General features: G+C 44.2%; 1 protein-coding gene across 1 annotated transcript in view; it reads left to right on the top strand.

The window, feature by feature from the left end:
• ttc6 (tetratricopeptide repeat domain 6) overlaps nt 1–16,339 on the top strand; it is a 323,626-nt gene that overhangs the window by 173,169 nt on the left and 134,118 nt on the right. The window contains exon 19 of the mRNA XM_072279505.1: nt 12,737–12,819. Within this exon, the coding sequence (XP_072135606.1) occupies nt 12,737–12,819 (83 nt within the window). The remainder of the gene's footprint in view (nt 1–12,736; nt 12,820–16,339) is intronic.

Raw genomic sequence — 16,339 nt, 5'->3', positions numbered from 1 at the left:
AGGGATTGTCTACTGAGTCTTTGCGGGTGGACTTTAGGAACAGCAAGGGGCCAATAACTCTACTTGGTGTTTTTTATAGACCATCCAATAGTAACAGGGACATTGACAAGCAGATAGGGAGACAGATTCTAGAAAGATGCAATAATAACAGGGCTGAGATTTTAATTTCCCCAATATTGACTGGCATCTCCCTAGAGCAAAGGGTTTAGATGGGGGGGGGTTAGTTTGTTAGGTGTGTTCAGGAAGGTTTCTTGACACAATATGTAGATAAGCCTACAAGGGGAGAGGCTGTACTTGATCTGGTATTGGGAAATGACCTGGTCATGTGTCAGGTTTCTCAGTGGGAGAGCATTTTGGAGATAGTGATCACAATCCTATCTCCTTTACCTTAGCATTGGAGAGGGATAGAAACAGACAGGTTAGGAAAGCGTTTAATTGGAGTAAGGGGAAATATGAAGCTATCAGGCAGGAACTTGGAAGCATAAATTGGGAACAGATATTCTCTGGGGAATGTACGGCAGAAATGTGGCAAATGTTCAGGGGTATTTGTGTGGTGTTCTGCATAGGTACGTTCCAATGAGACAGGGAAAGAATAGTAGGGTACAGGAACCATGGTGTACAAAAGTTGTTGAACATCCAATCAAGAAGAAAAGAAAAGGTTAAAAAAGGTTCAAAAAGCTAGGTAATGATAGAGATCTAGAAAATTGTAAGGCTAGCAGGACGGTGCTTAAGAATGAAATTAGGAGAGCCAGAAGGGGCCATGAGAAGGCCTTAGCGAGCAGGATTAAGAAAAACCCCAAGGCATTCTATAAGTATGTGAAGAGCAAGAGGATAAGATGTGAGAGAATAGGACCAATCAAGTGTGAGAGTGGAAAAGTGTGTATGGAACCAGAGGAGATGGCGGAGGTACTTAATGAATACTTTGCTTCAGTAGAAAAGGACCTTGGCGATTGTAGGGATGACTTACAGCAGACTGAAAAGCTTGAGCATATTGATAATAAGAAAGAGGATGTGCTAGAGCTTTTGGAAAGCATCAAGTTGGATAAATCACCGGGATTGGATGAGATTGTGGGAGGCGAGGGAAGAGATTGTTGAGCCTCTGGCAATGATCTTTGCATCATCAATCAGGACAGGAGAGGTTCCGGAGGACTGGAGGGTTGCAGATGTCGTTCCCTTATTCAAGAAAGGGAGTAGAGATAGCCCAGGAAATTATAGACCATTGAGTCTTCATTCAGTGGTTGGTAAGTTGATGGAGAAGATGCTGAGAGGCAGGATTTATGAACATTTGGAGAAGCATAATATGATTAGGAATAGTCAGCATGGCTTTGTCAAAGGCAGTTCGTGTTTTACAAGCCTGATTAAATTTTTTGAGGATGTGACTAAACGTATTGATGAAGGTAGAGCAGCAGATGTAGTGTGTATGGATTTCAGCAAGGCATTTGATAAGGTACCCCTTATTGAAAAGGTAAGGAAGCATGGGATCTGAGGGGACCTTGCTTTGTGGATCCAGAACTGGCTTGCCCACAGAAGGCAAAGAGTGGTTGTAGACAGGCCATATTCTGCATAGGGGTTGGTGACCAGTGGTGTGCCTCAGATCTGTTCTGGGACCCCTTCTCTTCCTGATTTTTATAAATGACCTGGATGAGGAAGTGAAGGGATAGGTTAGTAAACTTGCTGATGACACAAAGGTTGGGGGTGTTGTGGATAGTGTGGAGGGCTGTCAGAGGTTACAGCGGGACATTGATAGGATGCAAAACTGGACTGAGAAGTGGCAGATAGAGTTTAACTCAGATAAATGTGAGGTGGTTCATTTTGGTAGGTCAAATATGATGGCAGAATATAGTATTAATGGTAAGACTCTTGGCAGTGTGCAGGATCAGAGGGATCTTGGGGTCCGTGTCCATAGGACACTCAAAGCTGCTGCGCAGGTTGACTCTGTGGTTAAGAAGGCATACAGTGCATTGGCCTTCATCAATCGTGGGTTTGCGTTTAGGAGCTGAGAGGTAATGTTGCAGCTATATAGGACCCTGGTCAGACCCCATTTGGAGCACTGAGGGTCTTTTAAGAGCCTCCTGGATAGGTACATGGAGCTTAGAAATTTAGAGGGCAATGGGTAACCCTAGGAAATTTTGAAAGTACGTACATACTAGAAATTCCCTCTCCTGAAATTCAGCACCACCCTGATTTTCCCAATTGACCTGCATATTGAAATCTCCCCTGACTATTGTAATATTGCCCTTTTGGCATGCATTTTCTAACTCCCATTGTAATTTGTGGGCCAGATCTTTACTACTGTTTGGAGGTCTGTATACAATTCCCAGAAGGGTCTTTTTACCATTGCAGTTCCTTAGCTCTATACACAATGATTCAACACCTTCCAACAGTATGTCACCTCCTTCTAATAATTTGTTTTCATTTTTTTCCAACAAAGCTATGCTGGCCCCTCTGTCTTCCCCCTATCCTTTCAATGCAATGTGTGTGCTTGGACATTAATCTTTCACTAACGTCGACTGCACCTCTTCCTAGAGATGCTGCCTGGCCTGCTGCGTTCACCAGCAACTTTGATGTGTGTTGCTTGAATTTCCAGCATCTGCAGAATTCCTGTTGTTTGCGTTTAAATTCACTACTGCGAAGCCTCTTCCGGTGATGCCTACACCGAAGAAGTTTAGATCCTCTCTTCGACGGGAGTTCAGTGAAACCATCTCTCATTGCTCCCCATCTGTAATTTCTTCGGCTCTTCAACTTTTCGACCACACTTTGACTCAGACTCGCTATCACAGCCATATATCCTTTCTCGGAACGTGCCTCCGTCGCCAACTTACTCCAGTTGGCTTTACGATTCGTTTCCAAGCCTCTCAATTTGGACCTTCTGAGGATCCCAGGTACTCACATTTTATTGACTCTGCCTCTCGCCGCTTCTCCCGTCAAGCTCTGAAGGCGACTCTCTCCGCCATGAGGAGGTACTTGGTGTTCCTATCCCAGACCCTTCCACACCTTCGGGACACTTTCTTCGCCGTCTGTAATGGTCCTACCCGTTATTTCATCCTCCGTCGGATTCACGCCTGCAATCACCGTTTTTATGACTTTGTCATGTTAGGCAAAGATCGCAAGATCCTACATCTACGGACTCCAGAGCCTGCCGGCCCCGACGCTAGCAGGCATGAACTTCAGATTGCGGCCCCTGCCACTGATCTCGGCGGCTCCAACACTTCAGGGCATATTCAAAACCCGGACTCCAGCAACGACCATGGAGACATTCACAGCGATTGCGCAACCACCAACTGCGACGCCAGCCTTGAACTCCAGGCCGGGTCTTTATGTGCTGCTGTTGTGACTCCCGTCTCCCCTTCCCCCACCACCACTCTGCAGCACCGTCTCCTTCAGATCCCATCGTCAGCTCCTGGGTCCTCAGAGGCTCCATCTTCCTCTCACCCCAACCCTCCCCTCTCCATTGACACCCCCAGCCTTCCCCCTCCCCCCTCTGATCCCAGCTCTCAAGATTCCAGCCTTGAACTCCAGGCCGGGTCTTTATGTGCTGCTGTTGTGACTCCCGTCTCCCCTTCCCCCACCACCACTCCGCAGCCCCATCTTCCTCAGATCCCACCGTCAACTCCTGGGCCCTCGGAGGCTCCATCTTCCTCTCACCCCAACCCTCCCCTCTCCATTGACACCCCCAGCCTCCCCCCTCCCCCCTCTGATCCCAGCTCTCATCCGTGCCGGGTCTTTACCATCCCCTCCGACCTTAAACTGTTGGAGGCAGAACGCTCGGTCCTCAGTAAGGGCCTCACCTTTGTCCCCTTTCGCCCACACCTCAGCGAGTTCCGTGTTCGCCACGATGCGGAACTTTTCTTCCGCCGTCTCCGTCTCCAAGCCTACTTCTTCAGCAAGGACTCTTCCACCCCCACCGATGACCCTTTCTCCCGTCTTCAACCCTCCTCTTCTTCATGGACACCCCGCTCTGGTCTTCTGCCTGCTCTGGATCTCTTTATCGCTAATTGCCGATGGGACATCAACCGTCTCGACTTCACCGCACCTTGTCCCCATTCCAACCTCACTCCTTCTGAACGCTCTGCTCTCCACTCCCTCCGCACTAATCCTAACCTTATTATTAAACCCGCCGATAAGAGGGGTGCTGTTGTAGTCTGGCGTACTGACCTCTACCTTGCCGAGGCACAGCGACAACTCACAGATACCTCCTCTTATATACCCCTCGATCGTGACCCCACTAAGGAGCACCAGGCCATTTTTCTCCCACCCCATCACCGACTTTATCCGCTCAGGGGATCTCCCATCCACTGCTACCAACCTTATAGTTCCCACACCCCGCACTTCCCGTTTCTACCTCCTACCCAAGATCCACAAACCTGCCTGTCCTGGCCGACCTATTGTCTCAGCTTGCTCCTGCCCCACCGAACTCATTTCTGCATACCTCGACACTGTTTTATCACCCCTTGTTCAATCCCTTCCGACCTATGTTGGTGACACTTCTCACGCTCTTAAACTTTTCGATGATTTTAAGTTCCCTGGCCCTCACCGCTTTATTTTCACCATGGATGTCCAGTCCTTATATATTTCCATCCCCCATCAGGAAGGTCTCAAAGCCCTACGCTTCTTTTTAGATTCCAGACCTAATCAGTTCCCCTCTACCACCACTCTGCTCCGTCTAGCGGAATTAGTCCTTACTCTTAATAATTTCTCCTTTGGCTCCTCCCACTTCCTCCAAGCTAAAGGTGTAGCTATGGGCACCCGTATGGGTCCTAGCTATGCCTGCCTTTTTGTTGGGTTTGTGGAACAATCTATGTTCCGTGCCTATTCTGGAATCTGTCCCCCACTTTTCCTTCGCTACATCGACGACTGCATTGGCGCTGCTTCCTGCACGCATGCAGAACTCATTGACTTTATTAACTTTGCCTCCAACTTTCACCCTGCCCTCAAGTTTACCTGGTCCATTTCCGACACCTCCCTCCCCTTTCTAGATCTTTCTGTCTTTGTCTCTGGAGACAGCTTATCCACTGATGTCTACTATAAGCCTACTGACTCTCACAGCTATCTGGACTATTCCTCTTCTCACCCTGTCTCTTGCAAAAACGCCATCCCCTTCTCGCAATTCCTCCATCTCCGCCACATCTGCTCTCAGGATGAGGCTTTTCATTCTAGGATGAGGGAGATGTCTTCATTTTTTAAAGAAAGAGGCTTCCGTTCCTCCACTATCAACTCTGCTCTTAAACGCATCTCCCCCATTTCACATATATCTGCTCTCACTCCATCCTCCCGCCACCCCACTAGGAATATGGTTCCCCTGGTCCTCACCTACCACCCCACCAGCCTCCGGGTCCAACATATTATTCTCCGTAACTTCCGCCACCTCCAACGGGATCCCACCACTAAGCACATCTTTCTCTCCCCCGCTCTCTCTGCATTCTGCAGGGATCGCTCCCTACACAACTCCCTTGTCCATTCGTCCCCCCCATCCCTCCCCACTGATCTCCCTCCTGGCACTTATCCGTGTAAGCGGAACAAGTGCTACACATGCCCTTACACTTCCTCCCTTACCACCATTCAGGGCCCCAAACAGTCCTTCCAGGTGAGGCAACACTTCACCTGTGAGTCGACTGGGGTGATATACTGCGTCCGGTGCTCCCGATGTGGCCTTTTATATATTGGCGAGACCCGACGCAGATTGGGAGACTGCTTTGCTGAACATCTATGCTCTGTCCGCCAGAGAAAGCAGGATCTCCCAGTGGCCACACATTTTAATTCCACAGCCCATTCCCATTCTGACATGTCTATCCACGGCCTCCTCTACTGTAAAGATGAAGCCACACTCAGGTTGGAAGAACAACACCTTATATTCCGTCTGGGTAGCCTCCAACCTGATGGCATGAACATCGACTTCTCTAACTTCCGCTAGGCCCCACCTCCCCCTCGTACCCCATCTGTTACTTATTTTTATGCACACATTCTTTCTCTCACTCTCCTTTTTCTCCCTCTGTCCCTCTGAATATACCTCTTGCCCATCCTCTGGGTCCCCCCCCCCTTGTCTTTCTTCCTGGACCTCCTGTCCCATGATCCTCTTGTATCCCCTTTTGCCAATCACCTGTCCAGCTCTTGGCTCCATCCCTCCTCCTCCTGTCTTCTCCTATCATTTTGGATCTCCCCCTCCCCCTCCAACTTCAAATCCCCTACTCACTCTTCCTTCAGTTAGTCCTGACGAAGGGTCTCGGCCTGAAACGTCGACTGCACCTCTTCCTAGAGATGCTGTCTGGCCTGCTGCGTTCACCAGCAACTTTGATGTGTGTTGCTTGAATTTCCAGCATCTGCAGAATTCCTGTTGTTTGCGATTAATCTTTCAGGTATGATTCAGTGATGCCTACAACATCATACCTGCCAATCTGCAACTGCTGCAAGTTCATCTACCTTATTTTATATATTGTGCACATTGAGATACAACACCTTCAGTCCTGCATTCGCCCTTTTTGATTTTGTCACAACATGCTCAACCTTTTGGTTCCGAACTTTGAGTTACCAATATCTGCTTCTACAACCTCTCCACTAACTATTCTGGCACTCTGGTCCCCATCTCCCTGCAACTCTTGTTTAAACCCCACCATACAGTATTAACAAATCTTCCTGCTAGGGTATTAGTCCCCCTCCAGTTTAGGCACACACTTTCCCTTTTGTAGAGGTCCTACCTTCCCTGGAAAAGAGCTCAATGATCCAAAAATCTTATACCCTTCTTCCAACACCAACTCCTTGGCCACGTATTAAACTGTATAATCTTCCTAATTCTAACCTCACTAGCATGTGGCATAGGTAGCAATCCTGAGATCATAACCCTGGAGGTCCTATCTCTTAAATTAGCACGTAACTCCCTGAACTCCCCATGCAGAACCTCATCATTTGTCCTACCAATGTCATTGCTACCTACATGGACCATAACTTCTGGCTGTTCTCCCTCCCATTCTAGAGTGCTGAGGACACGATCCGAGATATCCTGGACCTTGGCACCCGGGAGGCAACGTACCATCTGGGAATCTCGTTCTCGCCCACAGAGCCTCCTGTCCTTTCCCCTAACTAATGAATCCCCTATCACCACAGCATGCCTCTTCTTCTCCCTACCCATTGGAGTCACAGAGGCAGATTCAGTGCCAGAGACTTGACACTGTGACTTACCTCTGTTAGATTATCCTGCCTGACAGTATCCAAAGGGATATACCTGCTGTTGAGGGTACTCTGCACTGGCTCCTTAACTGCTTTCCCCTTCCTTACCGTCACCCAGTTTCCTGTGTCTTGCACCTTGAGTGTAACTACCTCTCTATATGTCCTCTCTATCACCCCTTCAGCCTACTGTATGATCCGGATATCATCCAATTCCAGCTCCAACTCCTTAATGCAGAGTGTTAGAAGCTGCAGCTGGATGCACTTCTCACAACTGTAGTGGTCAGGGATACTAGAGGTCTCCCTGCCTTCCCACATCCCACAAGAGAAGCATTGCACTATCCTGCTTGTCATCTCTACTTGGCCCAGCAGATATAAAGAAAAGAAGGAAAAAACTTGAGCTTTACTTGGCTTTCTCTGAGTGAAGCCTCTCTTCACTGAAGCTTCGAAGAGCTAAGGCCTTAAGACCACCACTCTGACTATGTCTACACAGACGATGAAGTGGAGTCAGTTGTTGCTGGTTCTAAGGTCAGGAAATGAATGAAATTTTGGTGAGTCTACTAGCAGCACAGTTTACAGATGATATCTCATCCCAGGGTTTCGTGCAATCCTCAAAGTAAAGTTTTAATTCATTGTCATCAGAGATTTTTGAGAACAACAAGTCCAGAACTTGCAACTGGAGATGAGAAGAAACAGTTATCCAACAGTTAGGTTGTTGGTTCTGACAGGGGCTTATAATTTCAAGATGTTTTTGGTTGAGGCAGTGTAAAATCACTTGGTGTTTTGACTGGCAATGAGAGATAAGCTGGAAGTTTGTGGGAGCATATAAAAAGCTAGCATGTTAATTCCCCTTCAGAAATTAATGTACGAAGTGTAGGTGAAGAATAGCAGAGGATACATAAGGTTTGCAGAGAAAAATCCATGCAACTTTTTACCTTGCCAGTGTTATATAATGCCTCCATCTATAGGGTGTAACTACTCACATGAAAACATGAACCATTAATTGCATGTGCTTACTGTATCCTCATTTCCAGAGAAGACAAACTGAATAAGTACAAATGTCATATGATTTCAGAGATTTCTGTTTGACAGTTATATCACTCTGATTTCCAATTATAAGTCACTGGTAGCAATATTTACATCACAGTTGGCAATTCTAACAATGATGGCATACCTGCTATTCTCTATTGAGCACTGCACATCAGAGCAGAACTGTAGATTCACGTAGTCAGCTACCTTACGAGCAGGCAATCACTAATTTGGAGCAGAGTATTTTAAATTACAAGGTGTTGATGATTATTTTCTAGTGATGATAGAAAAGACAAAGACCATGCATAATAAATGTACCTTTTATTCAGGTAGACTGAATTGCAGCTGGCAATGAGCAAAATTGTTTTTTCTGGAGTAACTGGAATAAGACCATAAGATATAGGAGCTGAATTAGGCTGTTTGGCCCATAGGGTCTGGTTCACCATTCAATCCTGGCTGATTTATCTTCCCTTTCAACCCCATTCTCATGCTTTCTCTCCTTAACCTTTGACCCCTGAGGAATCAAGAACCTGAGGAATCAAGAATCAAGAACGAACTCCACGTTAAATATACCCAACCAATTAACCTCCACAGCTGTCTGTGGCAAACAGTTCCACAGATTCACCACCCTCTAACTAAAGATAGCTCTCTTCATCTCTGTCCTAAAGTGATGTCCTTGCATTCCAGCCTGTGCCCTTTGTCCTAGACTTTCACATTATTGGAAACATCCCTTCTATATCCACTCTAGGCAGGCCTTTCAGTATTTGGTAGGTTTCAATCAGATGTCTCTTCATTCTTTAAACTCCACTGAGTAAAGGCCCAGAACTATCAAACACACTTCTTATACATTAACCCTTTCATTCCTGAGATCATCCTCTGGCCCTCTCCAATACCAGCACATTCTTTCTTAGATATGGGCCCATTGGGTGCCACAGTAGCGTAGCAGTTTGCAGGACAGTATTACAGTTTTGGGTTGTTCCAGAGTTCAATTCCGGCACAGAAGTACAGCACAGAAATAGGCCCATCTAGTCCATGGAGAACCATTTAAATTGCCTTCTCCCATCCCCCTGCACCAGGACCGCAGCCATCCATACCCCTACCATCCATGTACCTATCCAAACTTCTCTTAAACTTTGAAATCGAGCTCACATACATAACTTACACTGATAGCACACTCCACACTCTCACGAACCTCTGAGTGAAGAAGTTTCTTCTCATGTTGCCGTTAAACTTTTCACTTTTCACCATTCACCCTTAGCCCATGACCTCTGGTTGTGCCCCACCACACCTCAGTAGAAAAAGCCTGCTTTCACTTACCCTATCTATACCCCTCATAATTTTGTATATCTCTATCAAATCTCCTCTCAATCTACTATGTTCCAAGGAATAAATCCTAACCTATTTAATCTTTAGAAGAATGAGAGGAGACTAGAACTAGGGGACATAGCCTCAAGATTGAAAGGAGTAGATTTAGGATGGAGATGAGGAGGAACTGCTTTTCCTAGAGAGTGGTGAATCTATGGAATTCTCTGCTCAATGAAGCAGTGGAGGCTACCTCAATAAATATATTTAAGACAAGGTTGGATATATTTTTGCATAGTAGGGGAATTAAATGTTATGGGGAAAAGGCAGGTAGGTGGAGATGAGTCCATGGCTAGATCAGCCATGATCTTATTGAATGGCAGAGCAGGCTCGATGGGCCAGATGGCCTACTCCTGCTCTTATTTCTTATGTTCTTATGTTTCCTTATAATTCAGGTCATCCAGACCCAGCAACATACTTGTAAATTTTCTCTGTACTCTTACAGTCTTATTTACATTTTTCCTGTACGTTGGTGACAAAACTGAATGAAGGCCAATGTGCCAAAAGCTTGCTTTATGACCCTATCTGCCTGTGACACCACTTTCAATGAATTATGGTCCTGTATTCCCAGATCCCTTTGTTCTCCCACACTCCTCAGTGCCCTGCTGTCCACTGTGTAAGACGTACCCTGGTTGGTCCTATCAAAGGGCAACACCTTGCAGTCGTCTACAATAAATTCCATCTGCCAATTTTCAGCTCATTTTTCCAGCTGGTCCACATCTCGCTGCAAGCCATGATAGCCTTCCTTGCTGTCCACTACACCCAATCTTGGTATCATCTGCAGCTTGCTGATTCATTTAATCACGCTATCATTCAGATTGTTGATATAGATGATGAATAACAATGGACCCATCACCAGTCCCTGCAGTACTCTTCTAGTCACAGGCCTCCAGTCAGACAGGCAACTATCTACAACCCTTCTCTGGTTTCTCCAACAAAGCCAATATCTAATCCAATTTACCATCTCATCTTGAATGCCAAGCAACTGAACCTTTTTGACTGACCTTGTAAAATGCCTTGCTAAAGTCCATGTAGACAATATCCATTGCCTTGCCTTCATCGCCTTTCCTGGTAACGTCCTTGAAAAAACTCTATAAGATTGGTTAGACATGACCTACCATGCATAAAGCCATACTGACTATCCACAGATATCTCCTAATCTGTGTGCCCCTTTGAACAGCAGTCCCCAACCACCGGGCCACAAAGCATGTGCTACCGGGCCGTGAGGAAATGATTTGAGTCAGCTGCATCTTTCCTCATTCCCTGTCACTCACTGTTGAACTTGAACATAGGGTTGCCAACTGTCCCGTATTTGCCGGGACATCCCGTATATTGGGCTAAATTGGTTTGTCCCGTATTTTCCGCGCTAAGGTAGAGCGTTCCTATGAAACCTTTCATGCCGAAATGGCGTAAAGCGAAGAAGCAATTACTATTAATTTATATGAGAAAATTTTTTGAGCATTCCCAGACCCAAAAAATAACCTACCAAATCATACCAAATAACACATAAAACCTAAAATAATACTAACATATAGTAAAAGCAGGAATGATATGATAAATACACAGCCTATATAAAGTAGAAATAATGTATGTACAATATAGTCGGGAAGATGAAGAGAAAAGCGATTTGTGGAAAAAAATCGGCACGTACGCACAGGCGCATGTCACACATGCGCACACAGGTTCCCGCGCAAGGCTTCATGGTCATGGTAGTCTTTTTGGGGTAAAGTGTCCTGGGATTTGACTGCTACTTTTGTCCCTTATTTGAGAGTGAGAAAGTTGGCAACCTTAACTGTAAAAGACATGTTGAGGTGAGTTTAACCCTACTTGAACACCCTCCTGCCCCACCCCGGGTCGGCTGGTCCGCAAGAATTTTGTCAGTATTAAACTGGTCCACGGTGCAAAAAAGGTTGGGGACCCCTGCCCTTGAAGACTCCTTGCTTCCTCAACATTCTCTGCTCCTCCACCTACTGTATCTTTGTATCATCCACTAACTTGACCAAAAAGTAATCATCTCTGAAATCCAGATTATTAACATCTCATGTGAAATGTAATGGACCCAACACCGACACACATGTGGAACACCACTAGTCACCAGCAGTGGTGACCAGAAGAGGCTCCCTTTATTCCCACTCTTTGCCTCCTGTCTATGCTAGTATCTTTCCTATAATACCATGGGCTCTGATCTTGCTTAGCAGCCTCATGTGTGGCGCTTTGTAAACAATACCCACTGATTCTCCTTTGTCTAATCTACCTTTTATTTCCTTAAAGAATTCCAACAGACTTGTCTGGCAAGATTTCCCTTTAAGAAACCTTGCTACCTTCAGTCTTTTTTATGATGTGTCTCCAAATACCCTGAAACCTCATTCTTAATAATGGACAACTACTGCGGTCAGGTTTGTTGACTTTTCTGTCTTTTACCTCCCTCCATTCTTAAAGATTGGAGTGACTTTTGTTATCTTCATGATCTCTGGAACCATTCCAGAATCTGGTGATTCTTGAAAGATCACTACTAATGCCTCCACAATCTCATCTACCTCTTTTAGAGTCTTGGCTGTAGTCCATCTCATCCATGTGACTTATCTACTTACAGACCTTTCAACTCCCAAGCACTTTTTAATAATAGTGACTACACTCACTTTTGCTCTGACACCTGAATTTCTGGCACACTGCTGATATCTTCCACAGTGAAGACTGACGCAAATGATTTATTCATTTCAACCACCAATTCTTTGCCCCCCATTACTACATCTCTAGTGTCATTTTCCATTGGTATGATATCCACTCTGCCTCTCTTTTACTCTTCATATATCTGAAAAAAACTTTTGGTGTCCTCTTTTATATTTTTGGCTAACTTACCTTAATATTTCATCTTTTTGCTCCATATTGATTGAAGGACCTGTCATAGAGTCAAGTTTGCAAGAAGTAGGTCAACATTTCAAGGGTATTCATACTTAGCTTTTGGGAGCTGTCCCCGTGTGACCAGAGACTTTGTGTGCTGGTTTGGATTGATCAGGAACATTGCAAAGTTAATGAAGTCTTGATACATGAAGTCTTAAGCCTCAGAGCTGTGTATTTTGTGATTAAGTTCTTGTGAAGAATAAAAATAGCTCTTTTTGTTCATCAAAATTTCAAAGAAACTAATAGAACTGATGACATATTTTATGACTGAATGTGTTTGTGACAGGTACATAATCTGAGAAATGCTTTGAAAGATATAACATGCGCCATCCACCTTCAACCTCAAACACAGAAACTGTACCTCTTAAGGTGAGAGTAAAAGATTACTTTTTTAACCTTTTCATAGATCTGAAACAGAATCAGAATCAGGTCTATTATCACCGACATGTGATGTGAAATTTGTTAACTTAGCAGCAGCAGTTCAATGCAATACATAATCTAGCAGAGAGAGAGAAAAAAATAATAAATAAAATAAGACAATAATAAATAAACAAGTAAATAAATTACATATATTGAATAGATTTTTAAATATGTGTGAAAACAGAAATACTGTATATTAAAAAAAGGGAGGTAGTGTCCAAAGCTTCAATGTCCATTTAGGAATCGGATGGCAGAGGGGAAGAAGCTGTTCCTGAATCGTTGAGTGTGTGCCTTCAGGCTTCTGTATCTCCTGTCTGATGGTAACAGTGAGAAAAGGGGCATTCCCTGGGTGCTGGAGGTCCTTAATAATGAACACTGCTTTTCTGAGACACCACTCCCTAAAGAGGTCCCTGGGTATTTTGTAGGCTAGTACCCAAGATGGAGCTGACTAGATTTACAACCTTCTTCAGCTTCTTTCAGTCCTGTGCAGTAACCCCTCCATACCAGACAGTGATGCAGCCTGTCAGAATGCTCTCCATGGTACAACTATAGAAGTTTTCGAGTGTATTTGTTGACATGCCGAATCTCTTCAAACTCTTAATAAAGTATAGCCGCTGTCTTGCCTTCTTTATGACTACATCAATATGTTGGGATAAGTTAGATCCTCAGAGATCTTGACACTGATGAACTTGAAGCTGCTCACTCTCACCACTTCTGATCCCTTCGTCTTACCCTTCCTGAAGTCCATAATCAGCTTTATCGTCTTACTGACGTTGAGTGCTATGTTGTTGCTGTGGCACCATTCCACTAGTTGGCATATCTCACTCCTCTTGCATTGAGATTCTACCAACAATGGTTGTATTTTGATAGATGGTATTTGAGCTATGCCTAGCCACACAGTCATGTGTCTACAGAGAGTAGAGCAGCGGGCTAAGCACCCGAGGTGCACCAGTGTTGATCGTCAGCGAGGAGGATGTTATCACCAATTCGCACAGACTGTGGTCTTCCAGTTAAGAAGCTGAGGATCCAGTCGATCATGCACTCATAACAATAGCAATAAGCAAAAAAAAATCAAATTTAGATGATCACTATGTTCTCAGTTTTTGCTATGGGACAATACAATTGACTGGATAAAAATCAAACTGGGGAAGCCATGGCACTTGGCTTCTGAGAGCTGGGCTCCAATATCTAATTCTGAAGTGACAACTCCTCAAAACCATGTATGGCATCTCATGATATAATATTCTGTTAATTTTCTTTCTCAAAAAGTCAGGTGGAAGTCATTTAGTCACCAATTGTGGGCCAATTAAAACTTGAGCGCATAAGGAGGTATATTAAAGGAGAGTAAAGTTCAAAGTAAATTTATTATCAAAGTACATGTATGTCCCATATACAAGCCTGAGATTCATTTTCTTGTGGGCATGCTCAATAAATTGATAATAGAATAATAACCGTAATAAAATTAATCAAAGACCCCACCAACTTGGGTATTCAATGAGTGTGCAAAAGACAACAAACTGCAAATACATAAAGAAAGAAATAAGAAGAAATAAATAAGCATTAAATATCAAGAACATAAGATGAAAAGTCCTTGAAAGTGAGTCTACTTGTTGTGGAAACATTTAAATGATGGGGCAAGTGACATTGAGTGAAGTTACCCCCTTTGCTTCAAGAGCCTGACGGTTGACGAGCAATAACTGTTCCTGAACTTGGTGGTTTGATTCTTGAGACTCCTGTACCTTCTTCCTATTGGCAGCAGCAAGAAGATCAAGTTTTTGTAGGATTTTCTGTGCAAGGTCATTGGTGTTTCCATACCAGGCAGTCAATATTCTCTTCACCACAGATCTATCGGAGTTTATCAGAGTTTTAGATGTTATGCCGAATCTTTGGAAACTCCTACAGGAGTGAAGGTGCTGCTGTGGTTTCTTCATAATTGCACTTCTGTGCTGGGTCCAGGACAGGTCCTCTGAAATAAAAACACCGAGGAATTTAGAGTTGCTGACCCTCTCCACCTTTGATGTTCAATGATGACAGGCTCATGGACCACTGGTTTCCTCCTCCAGAATTCAATAATCAGCTCCTTGATCTTGCTGACATTGAATAAGAGGTTGTTGTTATGGCACCACCTAGCCAGATTTCCATTCTTCCTACTATTTAGGCTGATTCGTCACCACCTTTGATTCAGCCTACGATAACGGTGTTGTGACAAACTTGAATATGGCTTTGGAGCTGTGATTAGCCACACAGTCATAAGTATAAAACAAGTAGAGCAAGGGGCTAAGCACACAGCCTTGTTGTGCAACTGTGCTCAACACCCCAAAATATTCACTCCCCTTCACATCTGTTTCTAGCTCTCTTGCAAATAACAATTCTTGAACCATGCTTTCATCTTTTATAAAGTGAACATAACTAAGAAGCAAAGATTTGTTGCATGGCAAAGTTGACTCACCCAATTGCAGAGTAAGTTCTAAGTATGTTGCACAATGTGTCTTCCTCATTCTTAGACATTTCATCAATTCATCTTTGAACAGAGTTGCTGCTGAGTGGAAATGTTTGAATTATTTAGTCTGGTGATTTATGCAAAACTGTACTCAGAACCTCCCTTACTGTTGGCAGAATCAGTTCTTCTCCAATTGTATGGGACATTCTAGATTTAACAATGTGCAATGAAATATTGTACGAAGCATGCAAGCCATCACTGTTTCATTGTGAAGTGCTGGGAAACATGTTTTGAAGTGTTTTCCGTTTCGTGAAGTGACTGAAAATAAGCCAAGTTCTTGTTTGCTTTATCAGAATGTATTCTTTTCAAATGTTCAAGGAGCTGGATGGTTTCATTGCCTCATTTGAAAAAAAAACTTTTTCACACAACAGACACATTGGCTGCTGTTGGTTGCTTGGTGCTGGGATACAGTATATCCATATTTTGGATACTCCACACTATACTGTCCACACTTTTTTGTTGGGTCTGCTTCTACCATTTTCATTATGGATTATTAATCACAGTCAATTGCCCATTGTTTAAGTCCAGCTGCAACGGCTGCAATCAATAAAGGGGAAAGTTACAATGACATCATAACTTGGGCAAAACCTGACTCTTTGCCTGAAGGTACATAAAGTGGGGCAGCGTTATTTGGGTTTGGCTAGAGAAATGCAGTCAAGACCATTTGAAGGACAATTCTGAATTTTACTCCATTGAACATCATTTTGTAATTCACAGGAATTGTGTCGCTGCATGATTCGAGTAATGGAATTGTACTAGTTAACACTGTAGTACAGAAGTGAATGGCAATAATGTGGGGGTGAATCCCGGAAATAGCACGATTTCTTCAGTCCAGATTTTTCATGGTACACCAATTACAGAAGTGTCACATTAATTTTCAACAACTGTAACGCGCTTCGAGCAAAGTCTTAAGAAAATGGTGGGGTAGCAAGAGATGAGGTGATTATGTGATTTTGAAGCACTAAGGAT

Source organism: Mobula birostris, chromosome 1, assembly GCF_030028105.1.
Source record: "Mobula birostris isolate sMobBir1 chromosome 1, sMobBir1.hap1, whole genome shotgun sequence".
In the NCBI taxonomy this organism is placed as follows: domain Eukaryota; kingdom Metazoa; phylum Chordata; class Chondrichthyes; order Myliobatiformes; family Myliobatidae; genus Mobula; species Mobula birostris.
The sequence above is the reverse complement of the archived record's forward strand: the minus strand, read 5'-3'. Positions and strand labels throughout refer to the sequence as shown.